This window comes from Rhinatrema bivittatum, chromosome 12, assembly GCF_901001135.1.
Source record: "Rhinatrema bivittatum chromosome 12, aRhiBiv1.1, whole genome shotgun sequence".
Classification (NCBI taxonomy): Eukaryota; Metazoa; Chordata; class Amphibia; order Gymnophiona; family Rhinatrematidae; genus Rhinatrema; species Rhinatrema bivittatum.
The window spans coordinates 46127826-46151813 of NC_042626.1; the positions used below are offsets into that span (position 1 = coordinate 46127826).

Here is a 23988-nt window from a genome sequence, read left to right on the forward strand (position 1 = left end):
CAATTTGATAAAAGTTGGGGTAAGGGATGCTCCAGAGAAAATCTCAGCAAGTAATAGTTGCAGTTACCAACCAATTCAACTAAAAATGTCTACATACTGTTTAAGATTTGTTGTCTGCTGTCTCGGTATCAGTGGTATTACTGCTGATGACAGCAAGTACAAAAAAGCTGTCAGTTCTAGTCACTTGCCCAGTGATCAAGCAATTTTAAGATTTACTTTTCTTTCACATGTTATGCAACTACCTTTTTTCTTTCTTATCCCCCTCTTATCACACTTTGTATGGATGTAAGTCTGAATAGCAGAATCTGGAGATTCCAGTCAACTTTTCTTTTACTTAATCATGAGAATATTTAAATTCTTTATCCTATACTTAGTATGACTAAATATTCAAACTATCAAATATGCAAAATATAAAAATAAATCTTTAAAACTGCAGCTGAAATGCTTACAATATACTCACAAAGACTCAGCCCAAGAATACAAGTGCCATATCCGCCTATCAATAGTAGAAATGTGATTTCCAGTAAAGTTTCTGTGAAAAAATATATTTAGCTCTTTTTAAATCATAATTTGGTGCAACAGGCTTGAAACAATAAATCTTAAAATCTAAGAGGACAAAATTCAAAAGATCTAGTCTCCTGAAGGTGGGACAATTTAGATGTATCACCACATCTAATGCCATTCACCAATTTTTATATTTTTCTTCCAATTATAATAAATTTTTTAAATATTGTTTTGACAACTTATCCAATTGCTTATAAATTTGACCTCTTGAGCGCAAAGATGTTTCCCCCCTCCCCAAAATTGATGACTTTATTTTTTCTTTAATATTCTTTCTATAAAGATTTTTTAAACATTTTCAATTTGTTTAAATAATAAGCCATGTATAAGGGAAAAACCTCAGACAGTGGTCCCACTGAAAAGATTTAATTCTTTTTCAGTGGGACCACTGTCTGAGGGTTTCCCCTTATACATGGCTTATTATTTAAACATATTGAAAATGTTTAAATAAGAAATAAAGATTGTTTAATATTCTTTCTATAAAGTCATCAATATTGGTGGAGTGATTGGTATCACTTTGTGATTGGCACCATCTTGAGAGTCATATTTTTATATGGTGATTTACCCCTTTATATGTATACAAATTTGGGTCTTTAAATCTCATCTCACAGCAAGTATGGTGCAGACTGCATTATTTTAGCAATCATTCTCTTGACTGCCTCAAATCTATCAATATCCTGTAGACTCTGAATTTCAGTCATATTCCAGATGAGGGCCCAGCTCTGGTTCTTGTCACTACTTTGTTTCACTGTTTTGTAACATTGAATGTTTAACCAAAAAGCCCTCTCTTGTTTGGGGAAGAGTTACATATTTGCACCAATCCTCATCATGTACTGCTTTTGAATTTGTGCACACTGCGTGCACAAATATATTCTGGTATTAAATACATTCTGGTATTAAATCTTAATTGACAAACTTGAACACTTCTAAGATTTCTTAGACTTTTCCTCATTTTTCCACTCCATCAGACGCTGGTAACTTATAAACAGGCGCAAACGTGTAAGTGTTTCGTTGGTCTGCACCCAAGGACATGGTCATTTTATAATATAAGCACGTATGTTACAAAACAGCCTGACCTCGTGCACATGTGCGTGCAATTTTAAGTGGACATGCACCTATGCATGCAAATGCCGCTTCTGCCATGTAAGTGGGGGGGGGGGGGGGGATTTTAAAAGACTTGCGTGCTGATGCCATTACCAGTTTTCCCAGTGCACCCGAGTAAGGGATAGGACTTCCAAATGCACTAGTATAATTGCCTCCCTTCTCCCCTGTTAGCTCAGACCTTAAAACCCCACAGATTTGTTGATCTTTATTTTAAAGAGATAGCAGAAGTAAAGTTACAAGGCAGGAGATCCCAGTGTGCACCTGTGCACATAAGTATTTACACGCTAAGTTCAAGTTAAAATCCAGGAACACCCATGCCCCGCCCATGCTCCTTTTTTAAATTTTTCGTTTCTGCATGAAGCGGCAAGAATGCACGTGTCCAGGCGGCTTTTAACATCCGCTCAGTGTGCACCAGCCCAACTTGTGCACTTATCTCCCAGTTTTGGCTTACGCAGGGCTCTTAAATTCACATATTAGTGTAAAAAAAAAAAAAGATTTCCATATTAACCCCTTTACAGCATTACTTATGAAAATATTGAACACAAGTGAACCTAGGATTAATTTCTGAGGCATTTTACTGATAACCACCTATTCTTTGAATTGAATTCTATTTACCATTACGCCATGTTGCATGCCACTCAACTTGAAACATGCATGGGTCAGACAAAGGGTCCATCAAGCCCAGTATCCTGTTTCCAACAGTGGCAAATCCACTGGCAAGTACCCAAACATTAGATAAATCACAAGCTACTATTGCTTAATAATTACAGTACTAGCAGTTTATGGATTTTTCTTCTAGGAACTTATCCAAACCTTTTTTAAACCCAGTTACATTAACTGCTGTAACCACATCCTCTAGAATGAAGTCCAGAGCTTAACAAGGTGCTGAGTAAAAAAGAATTTTCTTTTATTTTAAATGAGTTACTTGCTAATTTAAGGGAGTGCCCTCTGGTCTATTATCTGTCAGAGTAAATAACCGATTTACATTAACTTGTTCAAGTCCTTTCATGATTTTGTAGAGTGCTATCATATCCCCCCTCAATTGTCTCTTCTCCAAACTGAACAGCCCTAACTTCTTTAGCCTTTCCTCATAAGGCAGCAGTTCCACCATGGCTTCTAATCCACATCTCTCCTGTTAGCACAAGGACACCACACGTCAGGTTTTGAAGTATAAATCAAGGAACAAAAAACTTGCATTTTACAATTTTTTACACTCTGCCCTCTTTTAGTGAAATATCTGGCAAATGAATTGCTCATAACTTTCTCAAACACAAAGGCAAAAACCCTGCTTCCCAAGCCTAGTGGTTAGAGCAGTGGACTATGAACCAGGAGAGCAGGGTTTGAGTCCTGCTGTCGCTCCTTGTGACCTTGGGCAAGTCACTTTACCCTCAATTGCCTCAGGTACAAAAACTTAGATTGTAAGCCCTCTGGGGATAGAGAAATACCTACAGTACCTGAATGTAAACCGATGTGATATCCCAATTGAGATTGAATGTCGGTATATAAAAATAATAAATAAATAAATAAACCTAAAGAAGTTGCATCTATACATACCTAAGCTATCACACCATGAAATATATTTCATACACCCGTGTTTCCCAACCTTCTCCTGGAAGCACAGCTAGCCAGTTTGGTTTTCACAATTACTACAATAAATATGAAAGAGATAGATTTGCATACTCTAGGTCTCCATTGTATGAAAGTTTATCTCATGCAAAGTCATTATGGATATGCTGAAAATCCAGCTGGCTAGGTATGCCTCATGGAGAGCATTGAGAAACACTGTCATATACTAATTTAGCAAGGTGCCGCCCGAAGCCCCTTGTTTCAGCAAACCACCCGCGGTAGGTAAGAGGTGCGCAGACGGCCACGAATAAAAGAATTCGGACTCACAAGGTGAAGAAGGTGCCATTGAACTCCCAGACGACGGGCACCTGTCGCACCGGGACGTTTGTGCGGTCCCCAGTGCAGGCCAGCAGATGCTCCAGGCAAAGGCAGGCTGTGCCGCAGGTCAGAACGGTGAGCTCCGAGACATTGGGGGCCCGGTCATGCTTCTGGCCGGAGGTAGAGGGCAGGCCCAGCAGCAGCAGCAGGGCCAGCAGCGGGGGCGGGGGGCTAGGCCGCAGCAGGGGCCCCGCAGTCATTCCGCAGCGCTCCAGGGGGCCCTCCCCCCACCCCCGCCAGAAGAAGACACTTCAGACCATGGGAAAGGCAGCGGCACAAGGTAAGGCGAGAGCGCAGCGGCGTCGAGAGAAGCGGCGATGGCGGTGGCCCCCGCCAGGCGCTCTTCATAAAATGCCGCTTTCCCTGCCGTTCCGCTGTTGCTATGGCAAACCCGATGCCGCCGCTCTTGACGTTCCAGACGTCTTCTTGCGCTTCCAAAGGTTCGTTTCTCCCGCCTCGGCGACAGCCGTGGAGAGACCGCCCAAAAGGAGGCGGGGCCGAAACCGTGGCCAATTAGGTTTAAGGTTGTGGGCGGGGTTTTAAGTCAGAAAGAGGCTTGGAACGTAATAGCAGCCTCGCCTGGCAGCGACGGAAGAAGTAGAAGTGGGCGTTTGGCGGTTCTTATGGATTCACCGGCAGAGGTCGTGGAATTCCGGGTCCCTGTGGGAAGCAATAAAACCGTTTTCGTTTGGAACATTTTGGCCACCGCCTCTGAAGAAGAAATTTCTGTGAGTAGTGCATGCACTGATGGACCTCAGCTCCGTGGTGCGGCGGCTTTAGGCGCTGTGAGAGTGGAGATTCCCGCCCCAGGCGTGGGGAGAGCCGTGTGAAGAACATTTCTTCACAGACTGCATAAAGCAGCCTCCCAGGGCAGCTGGTGGAGATAAAAGCATAGAAGTCAAAATGGTGCAAGCAAGGAGCATCCTTGGTAATGGGGAGGGAAGTGAGTGGAATGCCTGACAGGGTCTGCAATATTCGAAACAACGGAATGTAATGAGCAGACTAGATGCTATCTCTCCACCATCGTTTTGTGTTTCTAATGTTTGGAGGAAAATAGCTTTTAGTGGACGAGATGTCTGCAGCATTAGAGGGAAAAAATAAGGCAATAGCCTTAAATTGCGCCGTCTGTATTTTCGTCAGGAAGGCATTTCAGTTCACTGTGCTGCAAAACTGATGCAGAATGGGCGAAGTGACCACAGTGTGCACCACCAACCCAAAAAAAGTATGCAAGGCACCACCAACCAGGAATAGTTAGAAGAAATGTTCTTTTTCGTTGTCACGGTGGCTAACATCCCCTGCCCCCAACCATTTCTTGTCACCTCAAAGTCCCAATTCCCGTTAAGGACGAGGGGATTCAGAGTATGCAGTACTGTATGTTCTAGCTTCCCCCCCACGCGCGCACACACACGCGCGCAAGAGGTGGAAGGTGGGGCAGAGGGACAGTACTGCGCATACTGTGAATCCCCGCGCCCATGCTATAGAGTTGCAAGCAGTTTCTCCTGCCTAGATAACTAAGAAGTCAGCAGCAGGGAGGGGCAGTAGCTAGTGCCTGTCGGGTGATCACTGCATGGGGAGTTGAGTTTGAGTTGGCTAAGTGGGAGAGTACACAAAATGGAGGTAGGAAAGAAGTGGACCCAGGGGCATAGGGTAACTACTGAAGTTGTTTGCATCAGAAAACTTGCTGCTGACATGTGATCAATTCTCTGAGCTTCCTCCCCAGCCTGATATCAGTGAAGGCCAGACTCAAAATATCTCCTTTGACATGCTAACAGGGGTGATATTGAGCCAGTCTTTGAGGCTGATGTCAGTCTGTGGGATGTAGTTTAGGTTGTTGGCATCCCAGAGCAGAGCTTTACTTTATTGGTAACGGATAGAGATGTGAATCGGAACAGATATCGGATCCGATTCTGGTTCCGATTCACATCTATAGAGATGTGAATCGGAATTGATATCTGATCCGATTCTGGTTCCGATTCACATCTCTAGTAACGGATGCCAGTAGTTAGGAACAGCTCATGGAAATCTGCTGCCTGAGGCAAGGGATAAGATATGCCCCCTCTGCTGCCCCCTGCTAAGGTACCCAAAAGGGATGTGCACTCTAACTCACCATACAAAAGAAAATTCAGATTCTGGTATCCCTTCATTAATGGTGCTTACAAACACCTTTCACTGCCAGAGACTTCTTGAAGTAACACCTGGGAACTTCTGGTTTTCAGTCACCCTGAGATTATCATGGATTAGTAGAGAAGAGATTGAAGGGAGCATCTACACACAAACTTTCTCCTCTCACAAAACTCTTCTACTTAGTCCTCTCTTGCACTCTCACTCCCCCTTCCCTCTGTCACCACCTCCCTCTGACTCAACCCTTCCATTCCCTCTTGTCACTCACACCTCCCTCCCATTCCTTCCCTCTCTCAGGTACCCACACATTGGCTTCTTCCCTTTTCTCTCTCTCACCCCTTCCCTCTCAACACTCTCCCTGCCATTCACTCTGTTCAACCCATCCCTCCCACTTATGCAGGGTCTCTTCTCACTGGGGAGAGATGGGAGCCCCTCCAGTGCATCACTACAGAGCACTACTGTGCAGGGCCAGTACCAGCTTTTTTGCTGCCCTATGTGAACAATTACCGTGCTGCCCCTCATTCTGGTTTTTTTTTTTTTGTTTAATTTGTATTTTTTTTCTAATCGGGGCCAGTGCAAGGATATTGGGCATCCTAAGTAAATCTTACAGCTTTGCCCAGGCCTCCCTCCAACTCGGTTCTCACCACATACAATTTAAAATTATGTATTTATAATACAAGATTTTACATGAAAAAGGACACTCAAAGTACAGTTGAAGTAAAAATATCACATGTATATATTTACATGCACTGCTGTGGTGTCAACCAGAAAACCTAATGTTAGCCAAAAAGACACTTGGAAATATGGTATTAGGACTATTGTAACGCATATTAGGTGTGGGCTTGGTCTTCAGAAAGCCATGAGCAAATTAAAATACAATTAAATACGATAAACCTCCCATTCCAAAATAATACTGCCAGCACTTACAACCCTACCTATGAAAAGGTAGCACTGCAAATTACACCAGGCCTTAAAACACACATACACCATTTATCAGGAAAAGAGAACAGACCAAGCTGCTATATTCCTACGCAGAAACTACACACTAGCATAATCTCTCCCTTATCCATTCAGAATCCAGTTAGACCCTCAATAAATACAGAATAAAAAGTCCATAAAATGAAGCATGCAGACAAAAATTGAACTGTAAATCACAAGTAGTACCTAAAACTGCACCAATGGAAAAACAAAATCACCATTCCTCAGAAAACATCAAGCAATAAAATCAAAACATCTAAAGCATCATATATAATTATAAAACCATACTATTTCAAAACTGAACAGAACATCCAATAATTACAAATGCAAATATATTTTTTTACACTTCCCAAATACCAGTAAAATGTCATGGATCAATTAACACCTGATTAAATTCATTAAGAATAAAAATCACTCTCTCCATACCTGGGAACTTTTGACATCCGGTTGCCCTGAGATTGTCATGGATTAGTGGGAGGGGAAGGGAGCTGCACAAACTTTCTTCTCTCATATACACATGTTCATTCTCTTGCTCGCACAGGCTCACAGATGCACACGCCGGCTCCCGCCCCTCCAGTTGGGATGAGATCCCTAGGGTTTCCTCCACTTCAGCTGATGAGTCTGGTGCGATCTTTCAGTAACCGCAGGACTTTTCACTTTGGCTGCCGGGTGGGTTGGGATCTCCCGGCAGCTCTGGGTGTCTAAAATTGGTGGTGAACAGCACACATCTTTCTAAACTTGGTGGTGCCTGTGCACCACTGTGCACAGTGGACGTTATGCCCCTGGGTGTACAACATGGGAATAAAGAAAAAAAAAATGTTGGGATGCCCAATATACATCCACAACATGTATGGTCCAGGCTGTGTGTATTATGCTGGTAGCTGGAGGAAATGGATGCTTGTATTGTATATCTGTTTCCTAACCCATACTGACAGCCACCTTTCCTGGATGCCTGGTGCCAAGGAGGCGTTAAGGATGCACAATTTCCTCTAGTGCTTTCTTTTTACTGCGGCAGCTAATTTAAATATCAAGTCAGGCGCCCAGGAGAGGTGGCCTGCCGTCTTTATGTGCACCAATATTGCATCAGCCTGTTAGCTGGGTGTTAAGACAAAATCCAGGTTGGGAACTGGGATTCAGCACAGCAGAAGTCTTAACCCTTGCACCAGCTGGGGACCTGAAGCAAAGGGAAGCAGCAGAGATTGCTTCAGGTAGCCCCCAAAGCCACACATCTAGGTATTGGGGACTGACTGGAGCTCAGGCAAAAAAGGGTTGCAGGAGAACAGGAAACTGTTCACAGAAACCCAAAAGCTGACTTGGCCTCTTGCTACCAGACTTTACATGCTGAATCCTGTCTCTCCAGACCTTTTGTGTGTGAACTTTGGTTCTAATCTTTCTCTTGCCATTCTTGTCTCAGGTCCTTCCTGCAGTTCCAATGTTTACTAGTTCTGTTACTGTTTGTGTCTTGTTCATGACCTGCAGTTTCAGACTGCTTCTAGAACCTGTTCCAGCTTTGTAACCTGCCTGTTGATTGCAGGTCCAGCTTGCAACCAAGCTCTGGATCTAGTACTACTCCGGCTTTTATCTGCTCTCTGTTTCTGAACTTTTTTCCGTCAGCTTTTAGATTCCAGTTCCTGACCTGCAACTCCAGCTGATTACATGAACCTGCTTCAGTTGGGCTTGATTCCTGTTGTTCCTGGCCTGACATTCTGGCTCACTACCTGCTCCTCTCCCTGCTTTGCAATCTGCTGGATTCCTAGTCAGTTCTTGGACCTAGCATGAGCTCCCATGCCCAGGGCTCAGCCCTTCCCAGAGCCCATAAATATTGGATCTGTCTGGCAGGCTATGCGCTCCTCATGTGGGTCTGTGCGATGGTGGTGGTGATTGGCAAGGCCAAACTGACCTGAGGTTGGATGTTTGTGTAACTGCTGCACTGGTGGTTCAGATTATTGTGGGACCTTGTGAGTGGAAATGAGTATAGGGATACAAAGAAAAAGAGGGGGTTTTGGATGTTTAGCTACTCAGGAAAGTAGACTACCATGGAGGAAGATTAAAAACTGTCTTGAATAAAGCGTGATATCCTGTGGACAGGTGTGTTGTAGGGCTGGAAGCTAGAATGTATCCTTGGCACGGTGGACAGGCATAACTGGATGGATCAGGTGATCTTTTTCTGCCATCTAGCATGTTACAAGATGAATTTGTTTTTTTTAATGGTCTGAACTATGAGCTGAGTGTGGTCCTTGGCATTTTGACTGAGAACCTGTTCAACATGGGTTTAAAGCTCTGCCACCTGACCTCTCTGAGGACACGAAACCATAGCATATAATCTTACAGCAGACAAGGACCAGAGGGTCTGTCTAGTCTGCCCACACTTTCTTTCCTGGTACAATGCTAGAGACTGCAGTTAATCTTTCTTTCCTTTTACTTCTTTGCAATTAGATATTCTCTACTTATCCCAGGCTTTCTGGAAATCGGTACTGTTTTTGCATTTACCACCACCACCCTTTAGACAAATGCTAAACCTGGAGGATAAAATCTGTTTAAAAAAACTAAAATATTAATAAATTAGAGTAGTATCTATTTTGTTATGATTTTATTTATTTATTTTATATACCGACATTCGATCGAGATATCACATCGGTTTCCAGATAACTAAAAGAATAGGGCTAGGTCGGCCCTATTTTACATTATAACATGGTAACAATTATAACAAATTATAACAGAATTATAACAGAAGTACATGGAACAATAGATTATAGTATATAACATATGTACATAATGACTTGTTGATAAAAATAATTTAGGATTAAGGATAGAGGGAGGGTTGGGAGGAGGAGGAAGGGAGGGAAGAGAGGGGTGGATGGGGGAAGGGAGTGTCAGGGAGGGATGAAAGGGGGGAGCGATGCCTGTGTAGGGGATGAGGTGTGTTGCGTTCAGGCAGGTTAAGGGTCAGGTGGGAAGGCTTTTAAGAACAGCCATGTTTTGAGGTGTTTTTTGAAGACTTGCAATGAAGGTTCATTTCTGAGGCAGGTGGGGAGGGAGTTCCAAAGGGTAGGGCCCACTATTGTTGTGGCTCATTTGCGGGTTGTGTTGAGGTGTGCAGATTTGAGATTGGGGACGGCTAGAAGGCCAGTGTTGGTGGATCTGAGAATTCTTTGTGTGGGGTATGGCTGTATTGCGTTGTTTAGCCAGTTCATTTTGTTGTTTGTTTTTTTGTGCATGAGGGTGAGGGTTTTATATTGGATTCTTTGTGTGATGGGTAGCCAGTGGAGTTCTTTGAGAGTGGGTGTGATGTGATTTTATATCAAAGGTTTTCTTTTTTTCCCCCTAGCATCACTTGTGGAAAGTATTTTCGGAGTTTGGTGTTCTGTACTCTGTGCGAGTTTGCAGGAATGCTTCCGTTGCTGAGCCTGGATATTATGCTCTTATTAAGTTCTTCTCCTCCAGAGATGCCATTCGGGCCCAGCAGACATGCAACAAGCAAAGACTGTTCCAGGAGTCTCCTCTAAAGGTACAATGAGAGGAGACTGCACAAGCTCCTAAGCCTCTTAACCCTTGGGCTGTTCGGTCAGTCTTACCTTCTTGTAAAGTTGTAGAACTGAAACTTATTGTCCCATTATGCATTATGCTGTACTGCAAATACTTACTGTGCACATTCTGCTGTAACTTTTCTGCTTATCCATGTGCAGGTTTGTCTCTGCACAAGACAGAAGGGGTTTCATCAGAAAGCTCATACACTGAACAGTGTCAAGTGCCAGGATCTGGCCAATCACTATCTGGGCTTCAATGGATGGTCAAACAGAATAGTTGCGGTAGGATATCTTATTTATAAAGGGGTTAGGGTAGTGTGGATTGGTTTAAGAACTCCATCTACATAAAGCTTTGCCATCAATGTACCAGATGCAATCCTCACCAACGTGTCCCAGGCCAACACAAACCCAGAATGGTGAATTTTACGAGTAACATGAATCAGTCATGTACAATGTTGGGATTTCTTCCATGGCTGTGAGTCAATTTGTACTAGCAACTAGTCTGTCAAAACAAGTTTTTTACTGTTTATAATGGACAGTCATACTAAGCATTACCAGTCATTCGACCATCATTGGTTCAAACCTCTTGTAACTTCTTGATTTTTCAAAATAATGCAAATAATTTGTAAACATACTTATCTTAATAGTGCTTGCTCACGCTGAATATGGAAAAAGTGCCTTTCTGTTGAAGAAACATGAACAATCCCCTACAGATATGATCTTCAAAATACAGCCTGTTAGGACCATTGAGATGACTTTGTTGCAAGAACACTAAGATGTTTACAAATTTTATTTCTATTTTTTCAAAATAGAATTACAAGAGGTTTGAACCAATGATTATTGGAAAAAGCAGTGAAGGTTGGATGTCTGGTAGTGCTTAGCAAGACTGTCCATTATATTGGTAAAACCTTTTCTATTTTGATAGACTAGTTTAACAAGAGATTGTGATTGACATGTCAGTAAAGAGTACTTTGTACTAGCAGCTAGCTTGGATCTCAGGACAGGCTTTTTCTCTTCCTGATACTCTGGTTTATACAATCCTACTTTTCCTATCAAGAAAGCAAGAAGGCCATTATCCAGCCAAGTTTCTGCTCTACGATTATACAAGCTGAACTGCCAGCTTGCACTAGGCACCACAGTGCACAGGTCAGAGCTTTGAGCTATCAGGAGAAATCTCAGGGTATGATTTTATTTTTCTTAGTTGCTCTTAATGCTGTGTTGAATACCAGCACAAACAAAAAATGCAGCAAGAGGCATTGATATTCCTTGAGTATGCCCAATGTCAAGCTTTCCTTCAAGGGTGTGGCAGCAGCCTCAGTGTCCCCTTATCGTCTCCCATAGCTGCAGAATATTTCTGGTCTGGAAGAGCAGGAAAACGACGAAGGCAAGACGCTGACACAAGAAAGCATCCTGAAGTACCTCTGCATTGTGGAGATTACACTTCATGGTCATGGCCTTTGCAGCCGAGGAGTTGGTATAGCAGAAGAGAAATTAGAAAATCCCGGAGGTAGATGTATTTCTTGCTCCTGCAATGTCTGTCCTCACTAACCACATCATCCTATCTTTCACCCATGTTGAAGCAGATTTGTCCAGTCTATAAATAGGCCATAACAGACAGCCTAGAAACTGGCTCACTGCTGTGTAAAATGCCTTTGAGTGATCGTGCACAGCTCATAAAAACCAGCAATAGGTGGAATAGGGTAAAGAGTTTCTATCTTACCTCCTGCTTCCCCCACACTGCATATGAGTGGGGCATTTTCTCCCTAGGCACAGACAGCAATCTGCAGAAAGGAACACCTTGGTAGCAGCGGCAAGGGAGTGGATAGATATAATAGGGTCCAAGAAAGGAAACATGTTTTGTTCTTGATTAAAATGTTGTCGTCCTGCTGCAAATCCTTGAGGAGCTGGAATGTCTCTCATTGATTCTGCTCTCTTCATCAATGCAACTTGACATTGTTTTGTAGAACTTAAGACAAAAACGTCCTTTATTACCATCCCTCATTAGAGATGGGTAGTAAAGGCACCAGCCTGTCGGCAAAAGGCATCACTTTGTGTTTGGTCTCTAGGAATATGGATAACCTTGAAGAGATTATTGAAGTTTGATATACCAGGCCCCATTCTCTCAATATATATCTAATGTGAGGGAGACATTATCCAGCATTTTCTGCAGTATCAGTTCAATGAAAGCTCTGCTCCTTGATGCCAAATTAAAACTCCTATCAATCAGTAGGCAGAGGCTTTATTTATATCCTGCCTTTTCAGGCACTTCAAAGTGGGTTGCATTCAGGTACTGTGGTTATTTCTCACAATCTGTACCTGATGTAATGGAGGGAGAAGTGACTTACCCAAGGTCACAAGGAGCAGTAGTGGGATCTGAATCTTGGTTTACCTGATTCGAAGCTTGCTACTCCATGCTGCATTGTTCCTAGCTTTTCTTGTATATAGGCTTAGCTATTGCTATGAAAGGTAATAACACATTTATTATCTGGGTGTTTGATCTTCTACTGTGTTAAACATCCTTGTTTGGTTTTTAGATCCTCTGGAGCTTATCCTGAAGACAAAGAAAATTCAGAAGCATGCAGTTCAGAAATCCCTTTCTGATGCTTTTCAGAAAATAATTCTAGTGGTTTTAGGTAAGATCATCTAAGGGGCATTGTGGGTGTTGGGGCTTCTTCCTGAAGGAGCCACAGAACACTGATATTGGTAGGGGCTGTGGTGTGGGGTGCTTGGATGGTTTTCATGACGTGTTCCCTGAAAAATAGAAATAAAACTGAATTTCCCTGTTCATACCCATATCAGTCCAGACTCCTGGGTTTTTCATCCCTGCCAGCAGATGGAGACAGCTTCACTGATGCTGTTCTTAACCTAGTGAGCCACCTGCAGCACCTTGGTATTTTTCTGTGACCAGCAGGTGGTAGATGGTGCAAAACCTGCAGTCTGGAGAGATCTGGGAAAAAAAAAATGAAGAAATAAGATTTGACTCTATATCCTCCCAGGGGGTTGTGAGGAGCTGGTGGGACCATCACACCTGGTTTTGAGGTGGACGAGCAGGGTGGTTGGTGACCCTTCTATTAACTCATCCACCCCACAGCACCTCCAGATATCTGGTGCTCCAGTCCCTCAACCCCCACGAGGTAGCGGTGGTCCGGACTCTGCTTCTGGTGCCTGGAGCAAGAAAAGTATCTTTTTCTGTCAGCTATTAAAGTTAAGAAAAATAAATATTTGAAAACTCTCTGCAATTTTTTTCCCTGTGCTGGCAGCTCATCAGGTGAATCAGAGGCAGGGGATTGTATTCCCCAACAGGGGTGTTTTAACTACGATCAGGTTCTCTTGGTCTCCGGTGCATTTTGGGACCACCATGTGGCATGGCTTGCTGCACCTGCAGGGGATCACGGAGCAGATTAAACAGGCAGGGCCTGTGCTTTGGGTGTGGAGGAGAAGGCTTGTCGGGAGTCTCTCTCCTGGTCTCCGATCTGCCATGGCATCCAAGGCTCCAAGCCTTCAGCGGGGGGGGGGGGGGAGAAATTGATGCAGTAGCAGTGGGCATTGTCTGTTACAGCACGTGTAGCAGGGAGATAATCTCCACTGTTCTCCCCTGCGCAGTACTTGTGGGGTCTAGAGGGAGTATCAGCCGGTGGAGGTGTTTGTCATTTTCCCCTGGGGGGGGGGGGGAGATGAGGATTCCCAGGTTTTTCTCCACAAGTTTTGTCCTTTTTAATGCACAAAACATATCTGGCCAAAAAGGAGGTCGTGGAGCGAAAGGCCAGTTTGGGGGGAAAATCTGGGTCCTGGTCTGCGATGGAAGGGGGCGGCCTGTCCAAAAGGAGGTGTACGAAGGGAGTGCACAGATCTTTTAAGACTGTTTGCAGTGCCCAGAGATCCTCAGGGAGACACTGATATAATCGCAGGGGCCTCCTGGGGCAGGTCCTTTACCGGATGGCTAGCCAGATACGGATACCAGAGATGTAGATCCTGAGGAAGCGCCTGTGGCAGAGGGTGACTATATATCCCAAGGTTGTGAGGCTTTTCCGCAAGGAGCAGCTTTGGCCTTGATTCCAATGGTAGATCAGGAGTTAGGAATCAGTGCTGCAGGAGGATTCAGACTTAGAGGACGCCGACCTTGTTTATGGGTTGCATGGCCTGGCAAAGGCTTTCCCTTTTTACAAGTCTGTAAAGGCACCAGCAGATCATGAGCGGGACACTCTGGAATTCGGTTTGAGAGTCAAGAGTATGTTCAAGCTTTATCCATTATCAGAGGAGATCTTGGGAGCTTTTAGCTCTTCCAAAGGTGGATGCATCAGTCTCACTGTTCACCAAGAAGACTACCATTCTGGTAGCTGGCTCAGCAGCACTGAGGGATGTGGAGGATCGTAAGCTGGAGCTCAATCTCAAAAGAATTTGAAGTTTCGGTCTTGGCTATTAGAGTGGCGGTGTGTAGCAGTCTTATGCAAAGGGCCTGTTTTGAGTTTGGTCCAGCAATTGCAGGAGATGCAGACTACATCAGGGCAGTGGCAGACAAGGATGAATGCCTAGAGGCTGTGGTGGCTTACGGAAGAAATGCCTTTCCTGATCTTATCAGGATCCTCCAGGATCATGGTGTTGGCCAGAAGATTGCTGTGGTTAAAAAAAAAAAATAGGTCAGTGGATGTGTGTCCAAAGCTCAGTTGGCATTGCTTTTTAAGGGCAAGTTTGGGGAGTACCACAAACAGATTATGAAACATCTGGGGGGAGTCAAAGGTTCATAAGTTGCCAGAAGATAAGCTAAAGGAAGAGGTGGCTTTTTGGCATGCCCTAGATTTTGAGACAGATTTTGCCAGGCCAAGGGGTCCACTGGGACTCAGAGGCAGTCCATGGGAATATCTCCATTGTAGGGTCAGTCCTTTCAGGGTGGCAGAAGGCCATGCAGGTGCAGCAAAATCCTTGCAATGAAGCAAGGCCGGCTCATTCTTTGGTTTCGGGGGTGGGGGGTCTGACACTTTTTTTTTTTTTTTTTTCGAGGAGTGGATCAAGTCCACAGACCAGTGGGTCCTGAGTGTGGTAAGAGGTTGCTATGCATTAGAATTTGTGCTCTCCATTCAAGATGCTTTTCTGGTGTCCCCTTGCAGTCTGCTCACCAAGTGCATAGCAGTCCAAGGTACTGTGGACCATCTGAGGCAGTTGGTAGCCATAGTTCCAGTTCCGCAAGACAAACTGTGGCCCGGAAGGTACTTAGTGATGCCAAAGAAAGAGGGAACATTCTGGACTTGAAAAGGTTGAATACAGCTCTTTGTTCCCCATTTTTGCATGAAGACTCTGAGCTCCGTTATCGCGGCAGTGAGAAAAGGAGTTCCTGGTGTCTCTAGATCTAACGGAGATGTATCTTTATATAGCCATCAGACAGGAGCACCAGAGGTTTCTCTGCTTTATGATTCAGTGGCAGCACTTCCATTTGGTTTGGTAACAGTGCCATGACCATTCACCAAGGTGATGGTGGCAGTGGCCTTGCAAAGGGAAGGAGTGCTGGTGTACCTGTGTCTAGATGACTGGCTAATTCGGGCCAAATCAGCGGACCTCTGTCTGCAGTTGGTGCAGAGGTTAGGGTCCCTTAGGCTGGGTAGTGAATTTAGCAAAGAGCCATTTCACTCCCTCTCAGAACCTAGAATATCTAGGGACTCACTGCGAGACACAGGCAGGGAAGGTAATCCTGACAGATGGAAGAATCTCAGTTGCAGGAGCAAGTGGCTCACTTGCTGGCAATGGAGGTCGCCAGAGCATGGGACTATTAAATGTTCTGGGCTCAATGGCTTTAACGTTGGCGTTTGGTTCCCTGGGTGTTTGCTCACATGTGGCCTCTCCAGAGGGCTCTCTTATCCAGGTGGAATCCTTTTATCTGAGGAGTTTCATCTTCTGCTCCTGCTGCAGGGAGAGACTCTTGTTGTGACTGCTGCATGCCAGCCTAGAACATGGTGTGGAACTGGAGGTTCCGGGTTGGGTGTTGGTCATCACTGATGCCAGCCTTTTGGGTGGGGAGCAGTGTCGGGATTGGCGCAGGTCAAAGAAAGAAGCTAGTTGGTCTATCAGAGATGAGCGGTCAGACATTACTTGCCTTTTTGCTGTGGTTACACGGGTGTCTGGTCAGTTTTGTTAGTCAACTCTACATCTGTGGTGTACATCAACCAGCTGGGGTCACCAAGAGTCTAGCAGTAGCTCAAAGTCCAGGTGTTTTGCTGGGCGGAATAGCACTTGAAGCAAATAGCTGCCTCTCACTTTGTTCAGGTGACTTTTCTAGGCTGAAAGAGACACTGGACCCTGGGCAGTGGGAGTTGTTGGTGTTATGGGTATCATTCGCTAGAAATGGGATTCCCATCTTGACCTGATGATTAGGCTGAACACACAGGCCTCATTTTTTTTTTTTTTTTGTAAGCAGAAGAGAGCATGAGGCTGTGAGTCTATGTTCTGGTGCTTCTGTGGCCCTGGGGAGTCCTTCTGTATGTTTCCCATGTGGCCTTTAGTGGTCAAGGTACTACGGTGGATAGAAAAACATCCAGGCAAGGTGATTCTGGTGACTCCGGGGTGGCCTTGTCCATGATTCGCAAATCTGATGAACATGGCAATAGATGAGCCTCTAAGGTTCTGTCATCTATCAAATCTACTCTGCCAGGGTCCAATATTTTTAATCAGGTGGCTCACTTTTGTCTCGCAGTCTGGCTTTTGAGAAAAGGCTGAAAAGGAGAGGTTGTAATGACAGTCAGGATCACGTTGTTGCAGGCCAGGCATTCTCCATGTCTTTGTATGTGTATGTTTTGGAAGGTGTTTGACTCCTGGTGTCTCACCAAAGGTGTTCTGTCTCTGGATGGTACAGTATTATATGTTAGAGATGTGCATTCGTTTACCACGAATTAGGCAATTTCAACTAAATTTCCTAAATCGTCGGGGGCCCCGAACCCCGAAACAAATTTTCCCCAAACTTCGGGGAAAATCCGTTTTTCGGGTTTGTACGGGGGGAGGGGCACTTTTTTTTTTTAATAAAAAAAAAAAAAAAACCCACCCCAAGCATTAAAATTTACTATAATACAACCCCCCCACCATCCCAATCCCTCCCAAGACTTACTAACGTCCCGCGAGCAATTTCTCCCTCTGTGCAGTCGGGCCTGCCTCGCATCAAAATGGCGCAGATAGCTTTTGACCTATGTCACAGGGGCTACCGGTGCCATTGGTCAGCTCCTGTCACATGGTAGCACTGGATGGTGCCGGCCATCCATTGCTCCTTTCCATGTACCCAGTAAATGGCACCTTTTTAAAAAACAAATGCAGCCATAAATAAAAGGAAATGTGGTGTGTGGTTTTTTTTTATCATTTGAATCCTTACACTGTGTTGCCAACGCTCTGTGTAGTCTCAGGCAATAGCAAACTTCATTTCAGGAGCTCTGCTGCCTCCAGTCCTACACACAACTCCCAGGCTTGTGGTTTCAACCTTTCAAAACCTGATACAGATGAATGAAATTACTACAAAATGAACTTTAATTTCTCCCAGGTGATCTAACAGTTAAATTGACAGTGCATATTAAGGGTGATAGATTTAAATGAAGTTCCCATGTGTTGATTTTTCTCTTGTTTGCCTTCTGCAAGTCTCCCTTCCACTCCAGAAGTGGCTGTATTCAGTATTACCTTGTTCTATACCTTGGCATCTTAGATTACAAGAACATTTTCTGTGAGAATCCTAATGTAGCATTACAATAAATAAGAATTATAACTGTATGTTCCCTAAGTTTTGCTAACTCTACATCCAGACAAATGCTTGCTTGGTCTTTAAATGCAGTTGGCATGCGAGGGGAGGGAAAAGGCGGCTGATGCCCATATGTTTCCTTATTTTTAGACAATGGGAAGGTAGCAGTTCACTACATGCCTACTCAGGAAGATACTGTGGATTGTTTATCAGAGGAAGACCTGCAGGGCCTAATTCAGGTGAGGGACACATTTCCTGTTGTATATCAGCTGAATGCAGTAGCACATTGGAGGGAACAAGCCTACAAACCAATAATACCTCCTAGGGTCCTGCTCAAAACAAAGTGAAATGTCTTCATCTTCAGAATGATTTTTCTGTATTTCTTTTTGTTTAAAAAAAATTGAAGGGCATAAAAATTATATTGTATTACACAAATTGATCAAGAAGGGCTTCCCCCCCATGCTGTGCTTGTGGAAAACATCTTTGAATAAAGCTTTAAGTCTGGGGATGGGGATAAATTATCTATATTGGTGTGCATAGCAGCCATAAGTCATTGTATTGCTAGTGTTGACCAATGTGGGCGAACTGGCAGGATGACATTGAGAAGAGCAGCAGCAGCAGAATAAATGGACCTTTTTCTGCCACGCAGTCATCATTGTATGCAAGTATACCTCATGCATATTCATTGTGGATATCCTGAAAACCAGACCTGTTCGTGGCTTTGGAGGACCGGAATTTGGAGCAGTAATTGTTTAACCTTGGTTAAAGTTTTTTTTTTTTTAATTTAAATAATTGATTCATCCATCAGCTCTACACTAAATTGACATGAGGCCTTCTCTCAACAGGTGAATGATTTGTCCTGGATGTCGTGTAACCATGACAGGGAGGAAGAACCTTTGTCTGATCTCAGTTTTCATGACTAGCTTGAGGAAGGAACATAGCGGTTAGGACTTTTCATCTTTGTTCTTTAAATGCTTCTATTCTGCCACATTATATAACATTTCTACCCAATATACTGTGACCTTCGGCTCTGACCCACTTTGTTTTTTTTACTGGCTTCAGTCTCTAATTTTTCTCCTGCTACTGTTCAGCAAAAATAACTTCTGAAGCTTCAGCCTTCTCCATGACTTAGGTAGCCAGTTTGTGTTCATCTCTGTCCTAACTTCAGTTTCTTCCAAGTTATTTCAGACTGTGTATAAAGTGGGTAAATAAACTCTGGCTGTCCATCATAGAATGGAGAGAAATATTTTTCACTCTGCTTCTTGTTTGAGAGTGGAGCCTCCCCTCTCCTTTGAGTGTCTGAAGAACAGTTTCTCGCCTATCTTTCTGTTAGCAATTAACCCAGCTAATAGTCTTATAATTTTTGCCTTAACCAAGCTGATCTCAATGTGGATTATAATCATTTTAAAGTAGAATTCATATACATTAGCACTTACATTTTATATTAAGCAAAAGAAAATTTCAGGAGAGGTTTAAGGGTAAGCGTAGCTAACTAAAGGTGTAATAAGGTTAGGGACTGCTTGCTGCCTTAGGGAGCGGCATAATGGGAAAAGCAAGCACCTAGTGCAGGGGGAAGTAGGTTTAATGAGGGAAATGGTAGTGGTAAAGGATGGAAATTAGGTGAAATGAACAATCTAGTTATAAAAGGTCTCTTGCTGTGTGTATGCAGTTGTTACTCGTTATAGTGAGTTTAAAGAAAAGCTTAGTGGGTTTTATTCGAGATTTATTTATTTATTTATTTAAAAATATTTCTATACCGTCTTTACAAACAGTGTTTAATCAAAACGGTTTACAAATATCAAATAAAAGGGATAAAAACTAATAAAAGACTAAAGTAAAGGTTACTTAAAGATAACTTAGTTATAGAAGATATAAAAAATTACAAAAATTATTCATTAACATAAAATAAAATTAAAAATAGGTAATTTAAACAAATCAAAAAGCAAGTGAAAAGAATCGGGATCAGGTGCCAAAACTGGGAATATGATGTATTATTTGGTGGGTGGGTGGTATATGAAATGCAATTTGAAATGGATGTGTTTTTAAAGATTTTTTGAATTGTTTGGAGTTGGGTATGGATCTGATGGAATCTGGTAATGAATTCCATAAAATGGGACCTATGACTGAAAAAGCTCTTTTTCTAGTAATATCTAAGCGGGCTTGTCGAGGTGATGGCATCACAGCAGAGTTCCCCAGAGACAAGTTTCCACATTAAAATCGCCATCAGAGTTTAGCACGGTGGTGCTGCTGCTGATATTCTCAGCAGAGGCCACAGCCCAAATTACCCTCTCCAGAGCAGAGGTGAGAAGCATTGGCAGGAATTAGCTGAGGGAGGCTTGAGCAGCTGCTGCTTGCCATGCCTGTCCTGTGCTGGGGCAGTGGGCATGGGAGAGGCTGGCAGTGCTGCTGCCTGTGCTGGGGCAGTGTGTGTGTGTGGTGTGAAATTGTTGCTATTTTGTTTCAAATAGAAATACAGGTAAAAATGTACATTTTAATTCTTTACATAAATTCTGTTAGACAAAATCAGATATAAATAATTTAAGCAACTTAATGACACCAATTTTTGCAGTAACTGTCTCCCTGATTTAAATTACTTTAGTATCTATTTGCTTTGTTACATTTTGTTCTGTTTCATGTATTTTAGGGGACACGAAACATCTTGTACTCCATATACTATAAACTGTGATAGAGCATGTTTGTTAAGCAATGCTGACACGAGATTTGTTTTGTTTAAGCTTAATAGTCCATATGTATACCATGTGATCTTAAGCTTGCATTTTTTTTTTTTTAAACTAAGAACTCTTAATAGCTGGAATGTGGTCCCTTGCTTGACTGGAAATGCTCCATGGTTTCTATAACACCAGCACCTCTTAGAACATAACTGCCATGCTGGGTCAGACCAAGGTCCATCGAGCCCAGCATTCTGTCTGACAGTGGTCAGTCCGGGTCACATGTACCCATCAGATCCTCGGTAGTTGATCTTTCTTGTATCTCACTCCTAGGGATAAGCACTGGCTTTCCTAAGGCTGCCTGGCCAAAACTGTTTATGGGCTTTTCCTTCAAGAAACAAACATTTAAAGAATCTTTTTTTTTTTTCTGCACATGGAAGTAATTCTTTTCCTTACTAAATGTAACAAATTTCCTCATGCTAACTGGAAAAAACAAATTTTATGGAGGTTGAGCTTCTCTGGAGGTAAGAGGAATTCTTTTTTTTTTTTTTTTCTTTTTCTTGGGAAAATTCCCAGTCTCCATCTCAAACCAATGGATTTTATACCTACAATGTTGAGATCCTTTGAATGTTTGTTCCATTTTCCACTACAATTTTATTAGCCCTTTCCAAAAGGTTGTGCATGGCTCATGTATGTCAAAAGAATATTTAACTTGAGTAGAAGTGGCTGGTGCTCAAGAGCCATAAAGAGGCCAGGTTTTTGGGATATTGACAATGCATATGTATGAGATTTGCATTCATTGTCAATATCCTGAAAAACTGGCCTGTTTGTGGCTCTCAAGCAGCAGTTGACCACCCCTGCTTTAAAATATCTTATAAATTCACTAAAGCTATTGAAGCATGGCTCTTTTTAAAAGCTGTATCTTGTATATACACTAAAAAACACATGCTACATGATCATAAGTGATTAGCTTTCTGTTGAAGAGTCTTTGTCAAATTCAAAAACTGAGTTGGAATATATTTTAGTAATACAATAAAAAGCTTTTCCTAGAGTGAACAAATCTTCCCCAGATCATATAGCCAGCCAGTGGCCTCTTTATATTGCTCAAGGTTTCCCTAGTACTAATTAAAACATGGCCAATATTTCTAGCCTTTTGTCCACAAGGCTGGATAATCTATACATCCTAACATGTAACAATTGTTGCAAATATTTCATAAATCTGTTAAGTAAGGCTTTGGGCCACCAGTGTTCTGCCTGTGCTATCACTTTTTTTTTTTTATCATGTTAATGATTTGATTATAGGGAAAGCTGTTCTCCACTTATTGTGTTATGAAGTTTGGCTAGAACTGGACTAATATCTGAAAAGAGAATGTGGTTCCTGAGGACCTGGTTATTTCTTTGTATCCACTGATTTAATAGCTGCCTGTATCTCTGAAATAGCTATTGGTGAGAATAAACTTTATTTCCTATGAATCTATTTGGAGAATTTCCAAAGGGTTGAGAATCCTCAGTCACTTAGGTCTTTTCCTTATATAAATTTAAAGAGAAACTACTACGTGAATATTGTTGTGGTCACCTACAGTCTCGTGTCTTATTTCTACATCCTTGACCCCCATCTTTCTCTTCTCTGCACTTCTCATATGGGTCTGGATTGAAAGTGGCTAATGTGCCACTCTCTCCCCCTAAAGTGACAAGGGTGCAGAAACTGTCCTATTGTAGGGACTTTCATTTCTTCAACTGTTTTTTTTCTCCTTTCTCTGTCTCTCAGCAAAGGTAGAATATGGCTTCAGTCATGCTTTTGTACTTTGAAGGCAGCAAAAATTATTCATTGTTCATAGACTAGTTTCTTCCCATTGTACACTATTCTAAACATAATGGGTGCAGTTCAATATTAAATTTAGCAGCTGCCTTTTTTTTTCCTTAAAAAAAATTGAAATATTACATTTCTTGTCCTCTGGCCTTACTTGACCAGCTTTCTTTAAATTCAGAATCATTGCTAACTGGGAATGGGCTGAAGTCAGCTGGAGTTGCAAGTATTTCAAGATGCATTCCTTTCTTAAAGTAAATCTTATGACTGTGGCTTCTGTGATCACCTTTGACATAAGCCGGAGCAACTGAGCACTGCTTATGTAACTTGAATACATCTGAATCTAGCTTTTTTTTTTGTACTGGAGGTTTTGCAGGTTGGCTCTAGCAGGGTCACTATTTAATAAATTAGTACATACAGTTCTTTATATAGGTATATAGCAGTAGCCCTGAAATCCCCCAACTGCTGTAGGATAAATGTTGGCATAGACCAGTGGTTCCCATATCTAGCTGGGAGAGCCCCTATCCAGTCATATTTTCAGGATCTTCACTATGAATGAGAGACTTGCATGCATTGCCTCTCATATATTCAGTGTGGGTAGCCTGAAACCTGGACTGGTGCCAGTGAGACCCTTTGCCGCCTTCTACTGCTATAAGAGGAGGGTGAATTCCATCGCTAGGGGGAGTTTCAGGAAACCTCCTCCTGGGTAGATATTCCTCCTTTTTTTTTTTTTTTTTTTGCATTCTTCATATTTGTGCCTAGGAGCACTATGTGGTCCAGCTAAGAAGTGGGATGGATAGCAGCTTACTAGAAGGGTTCTCTTTCACTCTTGGATGAGTCCTTTGACATATCATTTCACCTTCTGTGCTTTTCTCTCTCTGATGCACTGCCCCTGACTTTGACTTTAGGTGAGTGGGTGGGGGAGAGGAGGAAATACTCATCACTTGGTCTACTATCCCATTGCCAACTGAGGATCAGGCTCTGTGAAGCCAAGGCTTTCAGTGTGACAGAGGCTGTGCAAAGGAAGATCTCCACCTCAAAACGTCCATCAGCTGTCTCCACCTACTACATGCTTTTTTTTTATATATTATTTTAAAAAGATGTATACCGCAGCATCCACTGAAAACTTGTTTATGGCAGGGCTGATAGGTGCACCATCGTGTAGTGTGGTTGATCGTAATTAGGCTTGTCAGTGGGTTTAAGGTGTTGCTGTAACCTTTGTGTGTTTGGCTTGTGTGATTTCAGCCTGAAGCCAGATTAAATGGTGGGGAGGGGGAGAGGAGGGTTAGGTTACTTGCTGGATGTTTAACTATAGCATCATTTGCCTCACAATATGAACTTATTCCTCATTGATTGCCACATCTGTGCCCAGGTGCTGTCAAACTAATACTCGCTCCATCTGGAGTTTCTCAAATGGCAGGATTTAATCCTCACTGTTGATTTAAGAAGTCTTGCTGTTGCCAGGACTAGAAAGAAGCTCCCTTGGCTTTACCTTGTGTCTTGAATAAGTAAATATCCATTTGGGTTTACATGCTCCCTTTATTTTTTTTTTTTTACAGAATAGCAAAAACC

At 42.8% G+C, this 23988-nt stretch overlaps 2 protein-coding genes across 5 annotated transcripts in view; one reads left to right on the plus strand and one right to left on the minus strand.

Moving 5' to 3' along the window:
• LOC115074498 overlaps positions 1-3931 on the minus strand; it is a 172150-nt gene extending 168219 nt beyond the window's left edge. For 2 of the 3 annotated variants that reach the window (XM_029573993.1, XM_029573994.1), the window contains exons 1-2: positions 3559-3931; positions 461-532 (exon numbers count right to left, since the gene is read on the minus strand). In XM_029573993.1, the coding sequence (XP_029429853.1) occupies positions 461-532; positions 3559-3809 (323 nt within the window). In that variant the 5' untranslated portion in view covers positions 3810-3931. Of the gene's footprint in view, positions 1-449; positions 533-3558 lie in introns of those variants that run through there. The other variant, XM_029573995.1, reaches the window with a different exon arrangement.
• Positions 3932-4153: 222 nt separating this feature from the next.
• RDM1 (RAD52 motif containing 1) lies at positions 4154-19186 on the plus strand. 2 transcript variants are annotated; one of them, XM_029574119.1, is made up of 7 exons: positions 4155-4337; positions 10037-10216; positions 10395-10517; positions 11577-11742; positions 12770-12868; positions 18091-18179; positions 18786-19186. In XM_029574119.1, exons 1-7 carry the CDS (start codon positions 4233-4235, stop codon positions 18861-18863), a joined length of 840 nt encoding a protein of 279 aa, XP_029429979.1. In that variant the 5' UTR covers positions 4155-4232; the 3' UTR covers positions 18864-19186. The 2 variants fall into 2 exon arrangements, 1 of the variants encoding a protein (XP_029429979.1); XR_003852272.1 differs by lacking the exons at positions 11577-11742; positions 18786-19186 and having other exon boundaries at positions 4154-4337.
• Positions 19187-23988: the final 4802 nt, after the last annotated feature.

Coding starts and splice junctions, on each gene's coding strand:
- RDM1 (XM_029574119.1), top strand. CDS start 4,233: ATGGATTCACCGGCAGAGGTCGTGGAATTCCGGGTCCCTGTGGGAAGC. Junction 10,518..11,576: donor GGTCAAACAGAATAGTTGCG/GTAGGATATCTT, acceptor CGTCTCCCATAG/CTGCAGAATATTTCTGGTCT. Junction 12,869..18,090: donor AATAATTCTAGTGGTTTTAG/GTAAGATCATCT, acceptor CCTTATTTTTAG/ACAATGGGAAGGTAGCAGTT.